The 23,268-nt window shown below is 35.0% G+C and overlaps 1 protein-coding gene across 6 annotated transcripts in view; it reads left to right on the forward strand.

The window, feature by feature from the left end:
• Window positions 1-23,268, forward strand: part of LOC139769280 (trace amine-associated receptor 9) — a 63,584-nt gene that overhangs the window by 34,760 nt on the left and 5,556 nt on the right. For all 6 annotated transcript variants that reach the window (XM_071700194.1, XM_071700193.1, XM_071700192.1 and 3 more), the window contains 4 exons: window positions 4,226-4,380; window positions 5,091-5,238; window positions 19,151-19,405; window positions 22,534-22,633. In XM_071700194.1, coding sequence (XP_071556295.1) covers window positions 4,226-4,380; window positions 5,091-5,238; window positions 19,151-19,405; window positions 22,534-22,633 — 658 coding nt within the window. The remainder of the gene's footprint in view (window positions 1-4,225; window positions 4,381-5,090; window positions 5,239-19,150; window positions 19,406-22,533; window positions 22,634-23,268) is intronic.

Genomic DNA, 23,268 nt, shown 5'->3' on the forward strand with positions numbered 1-23,268 from the left:
AAACATTTCTTCTGTCTGCAGAGATTCATTCTCCCGACAATTCTCTCGATTCATTCGATCTATCGACAGCAAATTTGCTCTTGTTAAACACAATGTGATGTGAACAATCGAATAGTTGATTGATTACAGACAATTGTCAGGTTAAAATAACCGTTGCTCAGTGAAAGTGACAGGTATTAGCGAAACTTGTTCGATTCGTTTAAATTTATGAGAAAATAGAATCCACCGTGAATCGTGAATCGGCTATTGATACAATCATTTCGTTCATGAATATAATATGAGGATCTTTGACGATATTTGTATTCATGAATCTGAAGAATAAAAATATTTCTCGTTACACGTTACAATCACTTTATTCATAAGATACGACAATCCAATATCATTCATCGCTCGTAATTATATGAGTTTAAAAGCTAAAGATATTTCTCGTTATATGTTGCTTTTGGAAGTTTAATATCGGCGCGCAGCTATATAAAATATCGATGCTTCGACGCTACGTTCATAAAACATCTTTCTCAATCCTTTATACATATATTATACTATATATACAATATATATTTATATACACACATATACATAGACCATACATAGAATGGTGCAAACCATTGAAATGAATATTAAAGGAGATTGAAAGCTTAACAGAATAGACAGTAAAAATTTCATTTAAAAAATAATCTCTTAGTCTCTTTAGGATATAGGATATCTCACGCTACTCAGTAATGAAATAAAAATAAATAGCGATCGTTTTTGTTTTGTTAGCATAACGAAAGAGTGTGAAAATCAAATAAGCGCACACATTCGCGTTGCTTTTATAAATGGAATATTGTATATCTACTTTATTTTTCTTTATAACTAAAAATCGCGGTATGCATTTATATATCGTCCATATATGTATGTTCCCCATTCCTAGTTCTCTTTTAAATATTTTAAATATTTTATATAGGAAATAAAATCTGAAAAAGAATATGCTAAAAGTCAGCGCGGATTGCGGGTTGGATATGTTTCATGTGATATAATTTATATATAAATTTATGAAAATAAAGCTCGTCGAAACTAACTTGTTTGAGTGTGCTGGGAAGCTCTTAATCTATTAGATTACTTCTGAAATTCTGGCCTGTCGACTACCGCGGGTTAATATAATCCAGTAATTTTGCATCACTTTCCACGAACAGCAAAAGCGATTGAGCGCTTTAAAAACAACTTTTGCGCCCTAGCAACTGCAAAGTTCGCGAGAGATATTAGTAGGATCCTTTCCTGCGATCCATAATACGCCTGTGGTTTCACACTACGGTTTATCGAAGCTCGAACGCGCGTCGGTTTACTCTGGCTTAACCGCCGAAATTAATTTCGGAGGAGATTTAAAAGCGCATCAGAATGCAAAGTGCCATCGCGGCCTCTCATTCGCCTACCACGTCACTCACCTATCCTTCTACTTCCGCGGCCGTAGCGATGAATCGCGTAGCCAGGATAAATTTTACGTGTAGTGAAGACAAATACAGACCGGTTCAAAAATATCCATATCCCTGACTTTCGAGTAATTAAGAAAAAAAATAACATGATAAATTTAATCCAGATTTAAAAAATCAATCGTGATTAATCGCTTCAACTAATTGTTTTGATTAAGAGAGTAAAGAAAAAGTCAATAGAAGAAAAATTATTTATTTATACGTATCCAAAAGGAATGCAGGATAGTTCTATACATACCACCGACGGGCTCACTGACTTCAAAGAATGCGATTTTCTAACACTACCCACATTGGACTTTTCGGTTCACCTTTCAATATATCTCCCGCCATTCTTATAATTCTCCTTTTGTTTCGGAAAATGTGTAATTCGTTCGTCACTTATATTTTATCTCAATATCGTTGTAATCTATTAGATTATAAATTTTATTTATAAATACTTCTGTCTATTACTCTACACGATTATTAAAATAAAGTTATATCATTCTTTTAAGTCTCACACACAATTATTATATATAAAATATTCGAAGATTTATCAACTAAAGATTTAAAGATTTATATATTTACAACCAATATATCTGTGAATATGTTGCTATATACTGTATTATTTTGTCTACAATTTATATTCATCAATTTATATGGTTGCAAGAGCAATGCATTTTTATCATAAATAATCAATAATGATATTATATCTTGATTCGTTTCTTTTTCTTCACAATGGACCATCGAATACGATCGCACAGTGGAGAATAGAATAATAGAATTGCTATTTGCACAATTGCTATAATGAGAAAGAGAGCACAATGTATAAAAAAAGAGGTAAAAGAAAAACGTCCAACGAATCGTTGAGTCGTGTCTTCTATTCATTCCGTAATTTTCTGCCTATCGAGCGTTTGGCCGCTCATCGAATTCTGGTAGACCTCGGCTCCGTCTCTTTTTACGTTCAATCGATAGAGGCTGTTGCTTCTCGATTTTGATTTCACATTTGCTCTTATCATATTATATTAGTTCGCAGATACAGGTCCGTGTTACATCAGCTTTACTCATATTTGATGCAATATTCAGTCGTATACAGCCCGTATTTAGTTCAAAGTTCGCAGCAACTTGGTCTTTAGTCCTTTGTTTCTGATGTTCACAATGCGCGGCGAATATCAGCCCTTACACCATTTACGTCGATAATATCTTCGATAGTATTTTCAGGGATTCTCAACTCAGAATGCATCTCGTAACTTCTATGCATCTTGTAAAGTCTATAAGATGGCGTTCATATTATGCACGGTTCCATATTCATGTATTTTTAGTATTTTTTTAAGAATCATTTATAATTATAGCTGTGACTTTCATGTAACCACAATCCATTGTAAGTTTCTCTTCGTGATATCGTGATATTAATATAATACATATCACCGTATAATTCATACATAATTTAAGTGATAAATATTTAATTGGTTTTAGGGATAAAAATTTACTTGTTCTCGCGCGACATATACGAGAATACATGAAAGCTTTTACGTGCTGATGAATAGTAAATAGCTGAAGTTAAACATGAAGAACGAGAAACTCTAAGAGCAAACCATAAAGTTTGCCTGTTCTCAATGTCTTAAGTTAAGTGTATTTATACATTAAATTTGCGTATTTCATAACGCTATCTTGTATTTATTAAATGAGGAAAGGACGAGAAAACGCATAAGAAAAGTAGTTTATTTTAAATATTTATGATCAAGCGTTTTAATATATTTTTGTATTTTTTAATATTTTTTTTGGAATTAACAAATCACACCTATAATAAGGAAAAAAATACGTCGCACAAGCGTCGATCTTTACTACTCGGGGAACAGTAAGGTCGAGTGTCATTCCATTGATCGTTTTCTCGGGATCAGAACGAGGTTAATCTCGAGGATACTTAACACACCGGGTTTGTGCCGTAAAAGTGTGCCATCGATAAAACTTGTCCGTGGAACTTACTTTATTTGTTTGGCGATTTAATCAGTTAAAGGTTCAATGACTTCACTAAAGATGCAATGCACTTAAAAATATAATCGATCGTTTTCGATCGTAATCGATGTTTTTCAAAGATAACTTTTAACATTTGTGGAATTTTTAAATACTGATCAGAAATACCGTACAAATTTAATGCTTATAATTTTATTTATACTCTTAAAAATAACCATATATATATATATATATATATATATATATATATATATATATATATATATATCTTATGCATTTTTTTCACTTTTATTTAATAAATGCAATTAGACAGTGTTATGAAATATGCAAAGTTTGAATATGCATTTATAATTTAAGATACACACATTCTCGAGAAACGGCGAACTGTAACGCTTTCTCTTCATGTTTTACTTCAATATTTACAATGTAGTACATTTATATTCAATTCCAGGCTATTTGCATACATATTCTTTGATCATTGTTTTAAATATTACATGTATTTATTGTTCGATAAAATACATTGCAGTACTTCTGTTCACTACATATTAATATAAGATATTTTGTCCAAACATATGTTCAATTGCAGATTTGCAATACCCCCATGAGATTTCCGACAAAAAAAACAGTGCATGATAATCGTTTGAATAAACCACGCTACGAAATGTGGAATGTGTGCAAACAAGCCCCGGTACTGGCCGACAGAAATACAGAGGCAAAATACACATATGCATGCACACGTACACCATATCTATAAAACGCTCGGCGTATAGATGAGAAAGAGTGATCGTTTTCTGTCTATGTTGACACAGTATTACATGCGGCAGGGCTGCGTAGCAGTGATGTCGACCACTTGGATAGCGAGCGTGGCAATTTTCGGGGTTCTAGTACTCCCCAGAGGCGGTTACTACTTCAACGGGTCTGGCCTCCTTGCCTGCGACCCCTTCTTCGCTAGAGCGTCCCTTAGGTATCGCCATAGTGAACGCCGGTGATAAGCCTGACATTTCACGATCTTGCCCGCCGCCGCATTTGTTCACCATGCCGGTGACCAATTGTGGACAATTACAATTTTAATGTCGAAAACGATGTCGCGCGGTCGATCGCCTTGGGGGAACAACTGAGGCGATCAACTGTGAAAGATAGCGATATATCTGCGTTAATGTTCCCTTCCGGTACGCTTAAAGTCTGATCTAAACCGGTGCTAACTACGAAAGACCGTCTCTTCGAACTATCGTAATGTTTTTATCGGGTCGGTAGTTTAGAAACTATCTCGCCACATTTGTTCAAACAGAATTATCCATTTATATCACGGCTTTTGTAAACGTTGCTATGGAGAGAAATCGAATAAAATAAAGTTTAAGGTAATTTAAATGCACACGAGATAGAGTCAATCCTCACAAAGTTCAATACAAAGCATATTAATTAAGTTAATTTATAATAAAGAAAGTTGAAACGCGCGGATGCTGGTCGTGAAACTGTTTTTATCGTGTTATAGACATTAATAAACTTCGCGCATGTATCATCAGATTCCGCGCAATCTGCTTGTACGAATATAATTTTATTGCTTTCACGTGATATCATCTTCGCCGCGCCACTTTATATTCCCATTCGTGTATGACGCGCTAATTACTGCTTTTCTGAACCGGAAAATGCTCTTTATCGTATCTCCTTTTTCAGGATCCTGGCGTGTTGCTCTTTTTATTTCCCGACGACGATGGTGCTGATGTACTGCTACGGCTCGGCCTTCCACGTTAACAAACTACGTTTGAAAAGAGTTGTCTGTGTTAACACGCCGGAGGTCGTTAATGGCGGCCATATAGAAAGGGTAAGTCAAAGTTTATTCCCTTTGTGAATAAAATTCAAATCGACAAGCAATTCGTTTGGAGATAATTAACAAAACAATCCCGTCAAATGTAAAAGATAAACATTACATCGACAAATGATTCGGTGTGCACAAAGTGCGTTACGCAGCATAAATCGCAAAACTGACATTCTGCAAATTAAATATCGCTTACTGCCTTTTACGTTTGTCACAGTTAAAAAGAATATCACACGAATGCAATCTGTACTTTTCTTTCTTTAAGTAACAATTTTGTATTAAGTAGCAATGTATAATAAAATTACATTACATTGTAAAAAAATTTTGTAAAATTACAACTATTATAGTGGGTAATTTTGAGACCCACTATAATAGGTGTAAATTTCCACACATTTTTAATTTGTGTAATTGTAATACAAAATTACTTTTTCCTTCCGTACTGTAATTTTGTGGAAATTTACACCTATTATAGTGGGTCTCAAAATTACCCACTATAATAGTTGTAATTTTACAAAAATTTTTTACAGTGTAGGTTTAAAATTAAATTCGTGTTTATATCAATGCATGCGTGTGTGCATGTGCATATGTGTGTGTAAAGTTGTAAAGCAGATAATATAGGATCATCTTTAGCAGGCACGTTTGAAACTTTATGTTTTACGCGACTCGCTGCTCACGTCAAGTTCATGTTCTCCAGTAAATTACGCAATGAAATTATAAAGCTTGTAGTAGATATACCGAAGAACTTTATGCAAGAGTTTACTTACGTAAGGTTCCCAAGTGCATTCTCGCGAAAGGGCAGCAACTCGTAAACTAGTTTCTAAATCTGTTGAAATTTGTTGAAACACGGAAGATTCACATGGAAGGCATCTTGCAATAAATGCACACAAATTCGAGGACAGTTGGCATGAGGAAAAATCGACTAATCTTGCCACCGATATATCTCTTAAAGCGGAGATGCCAAATAGATTCGTTTCGAGGTCACAGAGACCTACCGCCAGGGAACTCTCGCCAAACAAAGGCGGGAGAATATCGCAGGGTCATAAGTGTGAAAATCCCAATGTTGCAGATTTGGGCGGAATACCGCCGGTTTAAATAAAATGTACAGACCAATAAAATCAATTATAAATACCAATAATAATCAGATATTTTAAATTATCTAGCTAATATTAATAGCTTGTTGCACGTAATAAATTACTTATTTCAAAATAAAAACGAGATGTATTAATTGCAAAATAATATTTTTAATAGACGCTCCATATATCGTAATTAAAAACATTATCGATTACGTACATAGAATATTATTAACATCTATTATTACGCAAGTGTATCTATATGAGAAATTTTTTCTACACAAAGAAATAACATAACTTTATAAACTTGAAAGTATTATCTACAAAGTTCTTTAAGGTAATAAGGTCTTTTATCTACCCAATTAATTATCAGAATGCATGATACACATCCTGCAGAAACGTATTGCCTTATTTTTACTAGGCAGCACTTCTAGCATATCTCTGATATGGTAACTTGTCGTGATCATATCTATTAAATGTTTATTCTAATTCGTTTGCTTATTTGCCTTATCCAAAGATTCAAATACGCAACGGATCGATGTGTCTGATCTGCAATGATAGGATAGTTAGTAGGAGAAACGACTGGTAAACCAATCGATATCCGCGGAAAGACGCGTAACTTCCGCCGATAGAAGCCGCACTGATGCCTCCTTGGATCGGTATCTTCGGCATTACCGGGAGGACAACCGTCCGAAGCAAGATGGATGGTCCGAACGCGGCTAAGCCAGCGTCGCTTGAATTCGCTGTCGCTCGCTGTCGTCTGCGATGCATTGAATTCATCCACGATAACGAGCTTCTGAGGTCGTTCTCGTTGGCCTAAAGCTATGCGCTAGACATTGAGCGATCGCGACGGCAACACTGGCTCTATCCGTCGATCTACCAATCCCGGAAAATAGTCGCGAAAGCTCAACAATACCTAGTAGAATGCAAACACGAGCTGGCGAGGTTACTGAATAAATGGAATTCAGAGAATTGTCGTGTATTCAAGGGGAGAATGGTGTTCAATAAACGAGCGATCGTGAATATTTCGAGAATAATTGTCCGGCGCGGGCGACGCGACGAGCATCGCGAAGTGATAACAATCAGAGGCTGCTTGCATATACACTTCTTTAAATTTGCATTTAGTATAGCTACTGCGGCGAAAAAGTTTAATAGCTATTATGCCCGTATCAGACTACGGATTGGGATTGAGATTGGATTGAAATTTGACCAATCAGAGCAAAGTTTACTAAACTTGAGATCAGTTTTCTCTGTTCTGATTGATTAAATTTCAATCCAATCTCAATCCCAATCCGTAGTCTGATACGGGCTTTAAAGACATTAAAAGTTTGAAGATTGCAATAATAAATGTTTCATACTTTCAACTTTTAATTTCGCGTAAACAAACGTGAAGCACTCTGGAAAATATCAATTTTCTTTGCTAGAATTATCTAGCTCGGATTTTAAAGGAAATTGCACTAATGGAAGATACGTTCGCTCACAAGAATTCCTTTAAGATCTTTATTAAATATTTCATAGTACTTTTGTACCAGAAACAACAGATAAGAAAATGCGAGGTAATATTTCCGATGAAAAAAAAAGAACATATCTCAAAATATCTTCGTGAATAAATAATAACATGTGCTGTTAAAAATACATAGAGACGGATCGTATGTTACCAACCTCGCCGCGTTTTCCCATTGATGCAAGGATTCTTGTGACCCGATTTAAGTAACCCTATTCTAAAAGCTTCCTTCCCTTAATTCCGCTCTAAAAACGAACCTTACGCCTTGGAAATTTTGGCAAGCTACTCCGGCACGAGAGCAGACGTGCTTTTGGCTTTTTCCACCTCAACCCCCACGTGACGCTTTCGTGGTCAAACCACTACCAACGCCCTTCTTCAGGATGTGCGCCCCAGTTTTCGCGGCAAACAATATTTTTCTTCTTGCACCCCCACGTCACCCCTGCTCCGCGTTTCCCATCCCAGGAAATCGCATTTATCTTGACATTAGCCAGAACCATCCTGCGAAGAGGCCAGAGTTCCGACCTTGTTCCCACTGGGTGCACTTGCTTATTTCACTTCTTTTTTCCGCGCCGTGTTTTACCGTTCGTATTGTTTTAGTGATCTCACACCAATGAGAAAAAAATTAAGATCTTCTCTGTGTAGCGAAATTATTTCCTCTAATGTCTTTTTTATGTCAGAACAAAGTTTAAAATCTGTTACTTATATCTTTAAAGCCACGAAAAGAAGTTTTAAGTTTGCGAAACTTACTTTAAGAATAAATTTATTTGATTACATTTTTATATATCATTACAATATTTTCTCTTAGTTTAAAATCTTTACATATACACACATATATATACATGTAATAATCTTTATTTATGTATATATATTTTTATCAATTTTTTTTATATAGAAATCATCGAAAACAAGAGAAATATTTTTCGATTTCCCAAATCAAGGCAATTTTTATTTTGCGTCAGTATAAGAAGCCTTCGATACCTCTACTAAACTAACTAACTCAAGTCCAATAATCCTACTTTAATTCCATCTATACCCAGACTCTAGATTCCAGTTTCGACATCGTAAGTCGCCTCACCGATTCTCTAGAGCTCTGCTGAGAAGTCGAGCGTTTAAGACCTGAGTAAATGGAGAAAATTAAAGGCGCGCCGATTAAGTCAATCAGAACCTGGAAAATGTTCCTAAAGAAACTTTTGGCATTTCTTCCTGACAAACAGCGCGTTTAATGATAAAATCTTAAGGGCTAATATACTTTATGTTTAATCGAGAATAATTAGTAAATCTTTAGAGATTTATGGCCGGTATTCATAGTCAGATCTTATATATAAAATCGTCTTAAGTTCATCTTTAGATACTCCGTTGCCAATAAACGAATCGTACAGGATCTAAAGATAAACTTAAGACAATCTTAAATATAAGATCTGACTATGAATACCGGCCTTAGAGTCTTGAAGGAATAAGAACGCAGAATCTATAATTTATTTTTATTCTTAACTAAAATTTTATATTATCGCTATCATATTATAACAATAGCAATAATCCTACGTGCAATATTAAAAGATTACAAATAATTGCTTCCGAACGGAGATTCGTTCTATGAAAAATCGATTCTAATTCATCAAACGACCTGTCGTATGAATAAAAAGCGGTAGTGCTGAATCACTCAGGCATTTTCGTGCAATTCGGGTCACGTCCTTTAGCGATTTTAACATTTTAATGCAAACTAAAAAAAAAACGATATTAGGAATTATTGCTTTACCTAATCTACTGCCGTTGAAGCATTGAAAAATTACCTTCTAGTACATGAACGTGTGACGGCTTAATCATTATAAATTATCTCGCTGCGATCATTAACCCAGTTCAAGTGACGATCCCTGAAGCGGTCGCACCGTGTACTATTTCTACTGTGCCGTCGCCAAGATATTCTACCCATTTCTTCCTTTAGACAATTTCCTTCACACGCGGGCTAATGGCGCATTTGCTGCACATCAATAAATTCCTGGCCCGTGCGACGCGTCATTATAACAAAGTAATGCGAGCCGTGGTTTGGACCAGTTTAAACTTTAAACGCATCCAACAAGGAATACCACGAGACTGAAACATCGCGTCTCTCGACCGAAAGATCATTCCAATCGTCCCTCCGCGCGCGCATTACAGCGCGCATTAAAGTGTGTGTCCGTTTCCGTACTCCATCGCAAAATGGTCCGTAATCAGTCGGGAATCCGCGGATCGTTACGCTCCCCTCGTTCCCGCTGCCGGCTCGCATTTTCCGGGTAGGCAGGATCTCGAGACAAAATGGGTTAAGTATGCGCGAGCATGATGGCAGAACGAGGAATTACAGGCCGAGGGCGGGGTGGGAATCTTTCTCTCCCCGGCCCCCAACGACGAAGTCTCGACGGTCAGAAACCACTTCCGTGGGCGGCGTTCATGCTTTATGTCATGGTCAACGTCCGTCGACCGTTGTCGACAGCGTGCGAGTTTACGATATTAATGAATCAGCGCCGAATCGATTACTCCGACGCGCGATATTAATGTTCCGAAATTACCGGTTAGACGTACCGGGACAAATGCTCTGCGTCCTTCAAACAAATTATTGCGATTGTTAGGGTCGAAAACTATTGGTCATTCAGACTTCCTGGTGCAATTTAGGAGAACGCTGGAACTGCTGCATCTCGCGTCGCACGGATTGCAAGGTATAAAGAGTTATAAAGAGAGAAATGTACAAGGTAAAGAAATATTACACCAGACATGTCTCTCATGCACCGCACGTTGTATATCAAGCAGCGCAAGTACACTTTTTTCTTTGTTCATAATATTTCTAGCTTTTATTGTCACCGCTACCGCAATAATGTCAGAAAGAGTTCGCTGCTTTTGTTATGATATAGTAAAAGTTAACAATATTTTTATATATTTGTAGTATTTTGTATGTATTTTACGGCGATAACAAACATAAACATAATAGATATCAAAAATAGAAAATCTTGGTATTATAGAATAACTGCACACATATCACCATCTTTTTTTCATGCAGTTAATACAATTAATACAAATCTTTTTGCGATATAGCTAATAATTTAAAATAAGATAATATACTACTCTGGTAAAGCTTAATAATTAATCAAATAAATTATTTCGCCAGTAATAAAGTTATAAATTATTATGGAATATCAATTTTAGAATAGAGAGAAATTTCTTAACAAATTTTTATGAAAAAATTAGCCTTTTTTATTTATAACTTTAAAACAGTAACTCGAATATTAATTCTTTCATACTTAAATTTCATATTTGCCAACGCGAGTAAATCTTCATTAAGATGAAATAGAACTCGTTCTGTACTACATTTTGCTTTATTTTACGCGAAACATCCCTGCGACCCACTTCTCTCGTGGCAACAACTTTTTAGTACTGTTTAAACTTTTAGAATCAAGCTCTTTATACCGCCGCATCGTCAGATCGCGTCGGTTTATTATATTCATTTTTTCTGTATTTCGTATTATTTCGATCAGTTGACAAAGCATATAAAGAAATCATAATCCATTCTTTTTTTCGAGAAAAACAGTTACTGTCCAATGGTCGTTGTAGTTAGTGGAAAATGTGAGAGTCGGCTTACTTGTAAGTAAACTCGCCATTCATCAGCCGCGCCTATATCATCTGTCTTCGTTTTTTACGATACGTGATCTCGATGTAGGTCAATGGATCCGGGAATGTCTTCTAAAGGTATTCTCCGTCGACGTGTGAGAGATTTTCTGCACGAAAGAAAGAAAAGGAGAACAATACCCCACTTATTCGAGAGGGATAAAAACGCGCGAAGGCCGTTATACCTGAGTTCGTCAACAAGCACCGAGACAAATGCATGTAATTAATCAGCAGATTAGTTGGCTTTAATGAGTATAATAATGATTTTATCATGTGTCAAGATAAATAACATACTAATATATGAACTGGTAATACCACATAAATTTTTCTAACATTTGGCACAGGTATCTGAGTTTAAAAAACCTACAAGAGCCGCTCTGACGAGTGAAATTACTTACGTCGCTTATTATGTTCTTTACTTTACATGTTCTATATTATAATGAAATTATTGCATGTCTTGAGTTTGCTATATACCAATTTTTACTTTCATGGCGATAACATTCTCCAATAATTCCTTGTACCGTTACGACTTTCTTACATGCGGAGTTCTTATATCCTAGACGTTATTGTCCTAGACGATATCGTCCAATTCTCAAACCAACCTGCCGCTGTTCCCTCGGGATACACAGGCTACGAGAGAACAAAATTTCACCGATGATAAGTTGCGGCCTAAAGCCGGAAGAAAATAACTATACAGTTAGGGGAAACAAACTAATCTACTTATTGGGGAGGTGAATCTCTCTTAAACTTCTTTTCTAGTAAGACTTTCGGAAAGAACAGAGAAACGAAAAATAGGAAAGATTTTTATATATATGCATGTATTATACATATGTATATTTTATATATATGTTATATATAAAATCATCCCCTACAGAAATTTAATACTGTAAGTGATTATTTGACTAGTGATTAATTACTTATTTTGAGTATTAAAAGTATTAAAAACAGTGCTTTTAATACTCAAAATAAGTAATTAATCACTAGCCAAATAATCACTTACAGTATTAAAAGGGGATAATTTTATATATAACATATATATAAAATAATTAATCAATAGCCAATAATCACTTACAGTATTAAATTTCTGTAGAGGATATATGTATGATCACAGAAAAAATTGCAGAAAATTACTATTATTCTATAAATTTTTCCTGCACTTCTCTAAGCTCTGCAACAAGAAAAGTGACCACTTACTTCAATCAAAATCGAATCATCGCGGGGCACTATAGCTGAGTGCAAAGTCGAGGACTGTATATCAAAAGCGACAGTCCAATAGTTTCAATGGCCATTTTGCCGTAATAAAAAGGCACACATTTGGAGAAATTACTGTTTGACTGAGCGTTAAAGGAAACCATTAAAGTAACATGCATGCATCACCCTGTCCGACGATGAAAATTGATAAATTAGTTTTCAATATGATAGAATAATTGCGCAGAGATTTTGATTTACCCGCAATTTAGAAACTGTTCTAACAAGTTTATATATAAGAAAGTTAGTGCTCCTTCAGAATAAAAGTTTGGCATTTCAGTAAAGCTACAGATTTAAACGATAATTATCAGTAATCGATCTTTGATCTGAATAAAAAAGCACGCGAGGAATTAAAACTCGACGTTGGATAACGTCCAGGCCACGATGTCGAATCTAACAGGTCACTTGAAATTCACAAGGATATCATACGGTCACCGAGCATTCGAAGGGTTCTAAAACCGCCTTCAATTTCTTCATCCTATTTTACTTATTCTTCTCGTACCTCATCGTGCTCCTACTTATCGCGAGATAACGAGGTGGAACGAGTCAGATGAGGAATCGAATGGGTTCGAGACTCCAGATTGAATTCGTGGATTTCCGCGTCGAAGATCATCCCGATGATTTTCCGTCTTTGCCCTTTCTCTTCGTCTACATCGATACCCCGTTCATTAATGCTTCACTTTTATTAGTTTCACTTTATCCGCTTTTTACCACGGTATATGATATTTTAAATAAGTTATGTCCTACATGCACTTTCCTCGTTTTCTACATATCATATTCCATGAAAGCGGATTAATCAAGGATATAGTTTCTAAATCGAAGAATGTAAATAAGTTGTTGGAATTATTAAATAGTTTTTAATGTTCCTAATTTATATCTAATTAGAACATCTTTCAATCAATCTTTGTTAAAATGCAGATACTTGAAATTCCTGATAACTGTTTGTTATTATCTATTAATAAAAAGATTAATTTAAAAATTCTTTCCTTCTCGCGCTTTATTGAATAGATATGCTATACATTCTAAGCAAATGCATAATTTATAAGCGGTAGAATGGTAGAAAAGAATCACTTAAGGAATTCCCTAGGGGAGACTCCACGAATATAAGTATATATTATCGATGCGAGACGCATTGTGATATATTTTAATGTACATACACCAAAAGAAAATCGTTTCACATAATACAGCAATCTCAAATGCATGTATAATTCGATTAAATGTATTACGTTGTTTTTTGTAAGCAAGCTGAATTTCTTCTTGAAAATATATCAGAACTAATTAATTAGTTTTAATCTACTCTAAATTTTTAATGCTTATGTGCCTTCAATATTTATTTGCGTGAATTACGTACGCAATTTTAAAAAATGTAATTTAATTTTTTTTTAAATTACTTAGCAAATTAGATGTTTCCAGCAGCAGAGCATTTCAGCGACAGAATATAATGCAATTTCTAGTTTTACAGAAAGTAAATGGAAAGTACCAAAAGTTCCTCTCACACATTATGGTACGTGTTTCCTGCAGTGTGGACAAGATAGATTTTTGCAAGGAGATTGCGCCTGCGGGAGATGTTATAATCTTTGTGTCAAGGTGCCGGTACCTGTTTTCGCGATGGAAAAGCATTTTCCACTTAAAATCCTTTTTCCGAGAGGCGGCGTGCACCAACAGCAATAATGTTTTTCGGAGCGGCGTTTATGAGATTTTATTAATTTTTTCTCGCGCGTTTAGGAAGAGAGACCCTTGCGACGGTGAGAGTTCGTGCGTAACCACCGAGACTCTAATAGGGCGATAAGAACGGCGCACCCACGAGCTACCGTCAGCTTACTTCCATCGCAATACAGCAACGACAAAAAAAAGGAACAAGTGTGCTGGAGTCCTTTATTAGTTCCACCCACTCGCACCCTGATCCACATCGTTTACTTGTAATTTAAGCGCAATTTACCTGGAAAGTGCCTCGTAAGTCTCGCCGGCGCGAATATATATTCGAAACTTTGTAGAAAGGACCTCAACGGAAACACTCATTTTCGGCATCGGAAAATATTCCATGATAGTGATATCGCGTAAATAAACTTAAAGAGGTAAATTGTCCACGAAGAGATTCAAAAGCAAAATATATTTACATTTTGTTTAAAATTAATGACACGTGACAGAAGGTAACACTTGCGAATAAATATTTTTAGATGCTACATTTACAATCTTTTTAATGAATAAAATGTGTTTAATAAAATTGTTTACCATTACCGCCAAAATTATTTAATCAAAATTCTATTTTTACCAAAAATATTTTCACGAGCGGGAAAAATTCCTACTATAACGGCGCACTGTAGAAAGGAAAGAAAATTTTAAAAAGCGGCAAGCTGTATAATATTTGTAAAGTTTGTTTACCTTTAAAGTACTCGCGCAACATTAAATGCTCAAGTATATCAACAATATGTAATCTGTTGTAGAAACATTATTTCACATTAAAGGAGAGATCGAACGTTATATTCATTAAACATACGACCCCCATTAACGTGTATTTAATTATCAAGCGTAATTATTTCCTATGCTGCTGTTCCTGATTTAACGTCCGAAAATTCTATATGGTGCACCAACTATACGTAGTAACTAAATAATACGTTTGATAATTAGATTTTAATTGGAACGTTCGTAAATATCGGTGTAATAAACGTAAAATCATTTTACATGTAAGTACCATTCTTATTCGAATTTGTTTTATTAGATAATGATTGTTTCAAAAGTGGACTATGTACATAATACTGATTCTCTCTCTTGTTAAATAATACGTTATTTTAATACTACATTTTTTACCTCATGCATAAATCTTAACACTTCACGACCTATAATTCACATAAGAATTCAGGAACGTTAATTTTATTATTTATATTTATGTGTACGATGTAATATTCGGAAAATAAAAAGGGCTTAATACAATTATAAAATGTTTTAAAGAACAATTTTTTAAATGATTTTATCTAAGAAGAATAGATAATATGCGAGCGTTTTGATACGTAGATAATCTCTTTAATGCACATCCACATATCACGCGGATTGCCCCAAAATGGTAACACCTTGCATAATTACGATGGAAACAATGTCTGCATTGTTGTAAATGCGCGCATTCTGCGAATGGCATGTGGAGAGATATATAAATTTAACACTGCACACTATGTTGCGCCATCTCCTGTGATAATGTGATTATTCTTGGGATTATAAACTGCATTAAAAGCTTATTTATTTTGTTATGTTTGTTTATTTAAAACCATAAATCTTTGGCTTTCTTACATATGTTCCCCTTATGCACTACAACAATGTAAATTGACATATATAGCATAAAACTTGCAATTTCTCATTCGTTATATCATCGATATATAAAAAGAAAATTAAAGCGTGAGATTTTGAGATGCAAATTAACATATTTTGTACTTTACACATTATGCTAATTATAAAAAAAACAAAGGTCTATCAATTTTCTACTGAAACTATATAACAATGATAGATAATTTCCATATTTGCGGAAACTCATAAATTCGAAATGCATAACGTTGAGAAATATAGATCGATAAAATAGTTGACAAATTTGATAAAGTGAAAAACATTTGATGTGAAATATGATGGTAGTATTATCATGATCTCTGCAATGCACATTGTGTTTTGTAGCCTTATAAATCCTATTCGTAGCAGATAAACTATAGTCCGTTTAAGTTGGCTTAAAATCAAATTCTACAAAATCTATTTTTGAAGGTCCATGCTTTACGCGTAACAATATCAAAGGATATACTTTTTTTATAGTTTTACTTTAAGGATAAGAATCTCTGGAGTAAATATTTAGCATCAGCATAGACAAGACTTTTGAATTCTTCTAAAAGTTATTTTACGTAAATTGTATCATAAAATCCGTGAGAAGAGAAGCTCGAAAATGTCTTTAAAATATGTATGTATGTATATACCGTGATGAGAAAGGGAGGGTTACATTAACAGAGTTGCATTCATTTGCACAATTCGTGCTGAATAGTCGATTCCGAGTTTTGATAGCTCGAGGTAAAGATTCTTATTCCATTGGGGCGAAAGTTCTATTGCATTATAACAGAGCGGTGGTAACAGTGAAAGTTTAACGAGTTATAAGCTCAGCAAGAATAGTCGCGGTACGGCACATGTACGAGATACATGCCACGTTAAAGAGAGTACCGGGATTTCCTGCCCGCTGAAGTTAGGACGATAAATCGAACCGGAATGCTAATACTTCGACCGAATAGTTTGTCTCGCGCTTTGCCTTTCCGCTGCCAGCACCGCGCCGCCGGCATGATATGCTAATGGCTCGAACGGCATTTCCGTCTAGATTTTTGTCTTCTTCTTCCCCGCCTTTCCCGAGTATGTCTCACGATCCTCTGCTTTAATCTATTCCAACTTTCAGATAAAAAGAAAATGATAAACTATTAACGAATAAGACAAAGTGCCTTTAGCCTTAGGGAATATTACTCAAGGGATGTGATTCTTATAATATTTCTTTCTTTATGTCAAAGTAATTTACACATTCAGTAGTAATATTTTATTCATTCAGTACGAAACCATTTCAACAAGCGTATCTTTTTGATCGGTTTCGACGGACGTTTGAGAAATTCTACATTTACCGGGTTCATACCCGTCCATTACCGTTGTAATCCCGAAACTTTTGAAGAGAGCTTACATATAGAAGATGCCGCGTAGAAGGGGACGCGAAAGAGAACGGAGGGAAAAAGAAGAGGCAGAAGGGAGTGGACGCGAATCCAGCTAAACGAGCAGATTCGTAATCCTTTTACTGCCGCACGACGAGAGGCTTTGATGCTGACGAGCTTAGCGCTTAGTGACTTTCGTAACCGTGTCAAGCCGGCCTAAAGGACGAGTCGAGACTGAGACGCGTCGGCAAGCCTTTCGCGCGTTAAGAGCCATTCGTACGGATCTTTTCTGACATTACGTCTGCTTTCGAGATTATATAGCCCCGAGACTGCGGCGCGAGAGATTTACCGCTCGACGAAGCGTCACACGTTTTCTTTGAGTTACAAAAATCTTATTTTATTGTTGTAGATGCAGTTCTTCAATTGTAAATGTCGCTCCCTCAGCCTTCAAAGATATCTTAATTTTCTCCTTTTATTTCCCCAGAGAATGTCACTTTGCTTCACAATGAACGGAAACGTGCTTTCATTTCTTATTAGAATGGTGTTAATTAACACAACGTATTATTGAAAAAAAAAATGTAATCTGACTCGACTGTGAAATGTAATCATCTAGGGAACTGTAAAAGTAATTGAAACACAAAAGTTCTCGAGACGGATCAGCGGGCTTTTAAGGAAATATCGATAATATGCGGCCGTTACTCTTCCGAACAATTGCGTTAGCGAGTATCGAAAGATAGGGCGTTATAGATTTGGGATGTCGATAGTGATCGTAAAAGACGTCTACCGTACCGTGTACTTAAAACTTCTTTATGGAATAAAATTTGAACTTTAAGAACGTTATTTGCAAGGTCATAATGATACTTAAAGATAGGAAGTAGAATTTAAAAGTTAAGTTTTCTGTGACATTTCTCGGGCCCCTAATAAGCAAAAAAAAATACTCTTGTTTAATCTTTCACTCAAATATCATTCGCGGTATGATCGCTGTAATTAAATATGAGCGCCAAAGTCTGAAACTCGACAGTAATCAAGCCGGTACGCGACGTTAAGCTCAACTTTCTATTCAAAAATTCATCAGTCGAAAGAGTTATTAAGGAGATGAGTTCCACCTTCTGAGAAGAATACTTAATGAAGAATGAAATGTCGGTATCCTGTTAAAAATAAATTCCTCCGTTATATTCTATTTGATCTTGATATTCTTAAGTATGACAAGATCGTGTCGTCATACTTAAACCCCTTTTAAACGATCTATAATTCACCGTATTTCGATTTATATGCTTCTCATTTTAATATATATTCTATTCTACGTGTATATATACTTCTAATTATTCTGTTTTTTTATATATCAAATTATATGTATGTAGAATTCTATCCTGAATTTTGACACAAATTATAAAAGTGGATTTTAAGGATTTTAAATTAGTAGTATCATAAAATATCCAATTAAGATGTTATTAAGCTAAAATATTACGCCGCCTTCCAATTCTGCGAATCAGAAATATCTTTTTTACAGGCAAGATTGCATAAGGCATTTAAAAGATATTCTTGAATTAGGTTATGCCTTGCTTCCACTTTTTCTTGAAATGTTCCTTGCTTACAAAAACATGTGTTTGTGAATATACATATATGATGTGTAAATGTATGTAAGTATTCACAGTGCATTGAACTTGAGTCCGTAGGTTCGCTCAAATGACTGCGCATCAGTCATCTCTGCGGGAAAGTAGTTTTATCGCGAAGAATGGTCTATCTAGATCGTCATCTAAACTTCTAAACGAAGTGAAAACACTACAGAGAAAACGTCTTACATATTTCAGCTTGTCGCTCACGAGAGACGATTGTCGACCTCGGCCTCGCGGACAATGGCTGCAATGAGTTTAGGTTTCATCGTCATGGTCACGCCATGGACGATTCAGGAAGTTGTTGCAGCCTGCACCGGAAGCAAGCCACCACCGTTTCTTGACTTCCTGGCTACGTGGCTGGCTCTCTCCAACAGCTTCTGGAATCCTTTCCTTTATTGGCTGCTCAACAATCATTTCCGCCGAATTTCGAGAGAGCTTCTTTACACTAAGGTAAGTATAAATGTTTACATTTCGAATTAATTAATGTTAACGAGCCCTTTGTTTATCACGATGATAAGTAAAATACAATATTGAAAAAGAAATACGAACAAAGCAATAAAAAAGTGAGTTATAAAAAATAAAATGCAATCATAAAATTTTATTTGTCTTTTGACGTAAAATTTCAAATCGAGAGAGAATTGTATCCTAGTGTAACTAAAATTTTCATTTTCTAATACAAATAAAAAGCGAGTTTTATGGTTTTGTTTCATTATTTCAGAAGAATCGAATTTATTTAGCTTCTGCTTCTTCGACCTAACCCAAAGATTAGATCTAGGTTTTGTGAATTACATTAGACTATTACAACGTAGCCAACGCTATTTTACACGAACAAGGTAAACACTTCGCGTAAACCTTGTTATATCAGAGTGGAAATTCGTGGATGCGTGTTTTCAAACGTCCATTAAAGTTGAACCTAGTGCAGCACTTGCCAACTCACAAATAATTTTTTCCCTCCAACCGAACAAAAGTGGAATAAAAGCTCGTGCTTTCTGTTTCATAAAAGAAATCTCAAGACTTATAAGGTAAAAATCTTTTTCACGCATCAGAATGCGTATTAGTATAATAATTATATAATTTATGATTAATAATAATTTATTATAATAATTGTGATTTATAATTAACAATTTATAATTGATAAAAAGTTTTACATCTAAAAATGCAGCATTTCGTGTTATAACTCAAATAAATTTGGATATAGCAAAGTATGAATAAAAAAATAAGATAGCAATATGCGGAATATGAACTACAGGAGAAAAGGGGGTACGGTAAATGGAAAATGTATACGATTAGAAAGATTCAATAAGTTCGTAAAGCAAACGCATTCTTTTATTTACTCGATTCCTTTTCTTCCATTCGTTTTATCTTTTCGTTACATCACAGTTCCGCATTTTCCGTCTTCCGATTTTATGCTTGACTTCTTTTATTCCGCGAAATCAATCGTGCACTCGGTGTTACAACAGAATCAGTAAATTTCTCGAAGAGGATGGCGGTTCATGTCGCCGGCGAATGAATGAAGACGAATGACTTAACGCGATCTTCCCAGGAAAACACGATGGAACGCGACAGCACCTGCCGGGAAAACAAGATTTATCCGGTGCAAAACGCGTTACGCAGCGCGTCTGATACTTTCCGCGACAGATTCAGCGGTCGGTCCCTTCTTCTTCGCTGAATTCTCTTTTCGGATTCAGCAGGAACGAGGGAGAACGGCGGTACGTCGCGTAGCACGGCCGCGGCCACATAGATCTTGGCGCTTCGACTTTACAGGTCATGAATTCCGAAAAGCTTGTCGGCGTGCAGTAAATCTTTAATCGCCGCGCGAAGTGCACCGCGGCCTCCTCTCTACGTTCACCGGATGCGAGAACTACATGCAAGTACAGTAAAATATACTCGTACAGCACGTTTGATATTTCTTTACAATTGGCTTACGCAGGTTTTCGATTGGCAAACAACAAATAAGTTTGTTTGTTCGAAGTAAAAATCACTACGCTTAGAGTATTGTATATCACATAGATCAAAGATTTGCTCATTGTGTTTGCAAAAAAATTGATTAATCGGCGGATTATTGTGAATAGTAAAATTACGAAATTGCGAGATGACAATTAAGTGCACATTTAAGTTCCAGTACTAGAATTGTTTGCAGATACTAATTAATCTTTATATGTTATTTTTTCGGTTTTAATATCAGGTTTTGTTACAAATAATTAATGTCTGATGTTAAAAAAAAATCACAAAAATACTTTGGCTTGAAGCTTTAATTAAGACAAATCGAGTTTACACTCGACAAAGAATTTATTATTATTAACGGATATATGCGAGTGACTATAATTGAAGAATAATAAAGAACATAAAAAGAATTAAAGAATTATACAAATACCTCCTAATCTCTTATATATACATATAATTTCATTATTTATGGCATCTATTTTATGATAGTAAGTTGCAATATCCTGTACGTGTTAACGTTTTGGTAAAGCAATAGATCGACCAGTTTACGAAAATCGCTTTACATAGATTCGAGTATGCTCTTAATAAAGTAAGTACCTTGGGAATTTGTCGGATATTGCGGTTAAATCCTAGTTTTTACTGGCTTAGATATTGCCTATGAAATTTATATAAAATAATTTATGTAGAGATGTACGAATCGCAAGTACTGTTCAATATATATTTTTTTCGATTATATTTGGAATAACATAAAACATATGCTTTGCGTATAATGCATGGACTTATAATGTAAAAAATATACATAAGTTAACTAGTATAACGAAACAGAATTTACATCACTTTATAAAATGTAAAGATAATTTTCAATAATTATTAAACAATAATTATTATATAAATTTTATTGTTTTCTTTAAAAAGAGAAGAGAGAGAGAGAGAGAGAGAGAGAGAGAGAGAGAGAGAGAGAGAGAGAGAGAGAGAGAGAGAGAGAGAGAGAGAGAGAGAGAGAGAGAGAGAGAGAGAGAGAGAGAGAGAGATTCTAACCTGCAGAAAAATTATTATAAAAATAAGATTGTTATAAAAAAGTTATTTTTAATATGAATGAGAGAAAAAGAGAGAAGTAACACTTTAATAATATGCTGCTATAAAACAGATAAATTCCAACATCCTAAACGATTGATATATTGTTTTAACTCACGGTACAATACTATATATGTAGGAAATAGTTTGCTAAATGTACATTTGCATATTCAGCTGTATTCCTTGAGGACCAACGTTGCATTTCAAGCATTCTATTCCGAAACATCGTACCGCAAAGTTTATGAAAGCGCAGCAATGTATATTGCTTATACAATTAGAAACTACTTTACGTTAATCTGATAAATGAAATGCATGTATGAGTACATCGTGGTGCTGTTCGATTTCCAAGAAGAAGCTTTAAGATATCTTGACTATTTATTATCCATTCTCACGGGAAATATTTCAACCTTACCACACAGGTAATCAATAAAGCTTATAAAATCTATTCCTACTTGAGGCGATTGATTTATTATCGTTCGCAAACTGACAAGCATTATTCAACCATCGATGCATGTCATGATTGATAATTCGGATAACTTTAATTTCCTTTTTATATGCAGATTCTGTGCAGGTCTAAGCCGTTAGGAACGAAACAACACTGCTGCGCCACTAGCACCGGTGGCTTAGATGTTTGCAGCATCGCGGGCATCGACCTATCAGGTATATTAAACGAATATCATATCGCGTTAAAAAAGAAGTCAGTCAATTCGAAAAATTTCTACGCAATAAATTTCATACGTACGGGCATTGCGTAGTAATATAAATTAGCAATAGAAATGTATATTTGAATTTAAAAACACTTTTTTAACGAAAATTTTAAAACATTTTTGTAATTTATTTACGCGATCTTTTTTTAATAAAAAAGATTAGATCTATAAAATAAAAAATAATCCCTTAACAATGGCTTTTCCCACACTCTTTGAACCTACCTATCATGTTAATTACGACAAAATTCATCTGGTTGCCTTCATATTGATGATCTCCTACCGGCAGCGAGGGGATTAACATAATCAGTGTTTTGTGCTAATTAAACCGAGGGGAATCAGCCTTTTGACGGCATCCATTATCAACATTAACTGGATTCTCGCGCTCTATGTGACATCCATAAACGAAGATTTAATGTGATCGCTAGGATAATCAGCGTCATCATATACGTATAAATGCGAACTGCGTTGTAATCATGTTTAAAATCACATATCGTATCGTACTTATGACTGCTGTTATTGATTACTCTATAACGTATTTGGCACTCGTATTTGGTACTATTGCGAAACATTTAAGCATAATATCATTTG

Source organism: Temnothorax nylanderi, unplaced genomic scaffold, assembly GCF_030848795.1.
Source record: "Temnothorax nylanderi isolate EJ_2023f unplaced genomic scaffold, tnyl_v1.0 TNYL_tig0021_pilon, whole genome shotgun sequence".
Classification (NCBI taxonomy): Eukaryota; Metazoa; Arthropoda; class Insecta; order Hymenoptera; family Formicidae; genus Temnothorax; species Temnothorax nylanderi.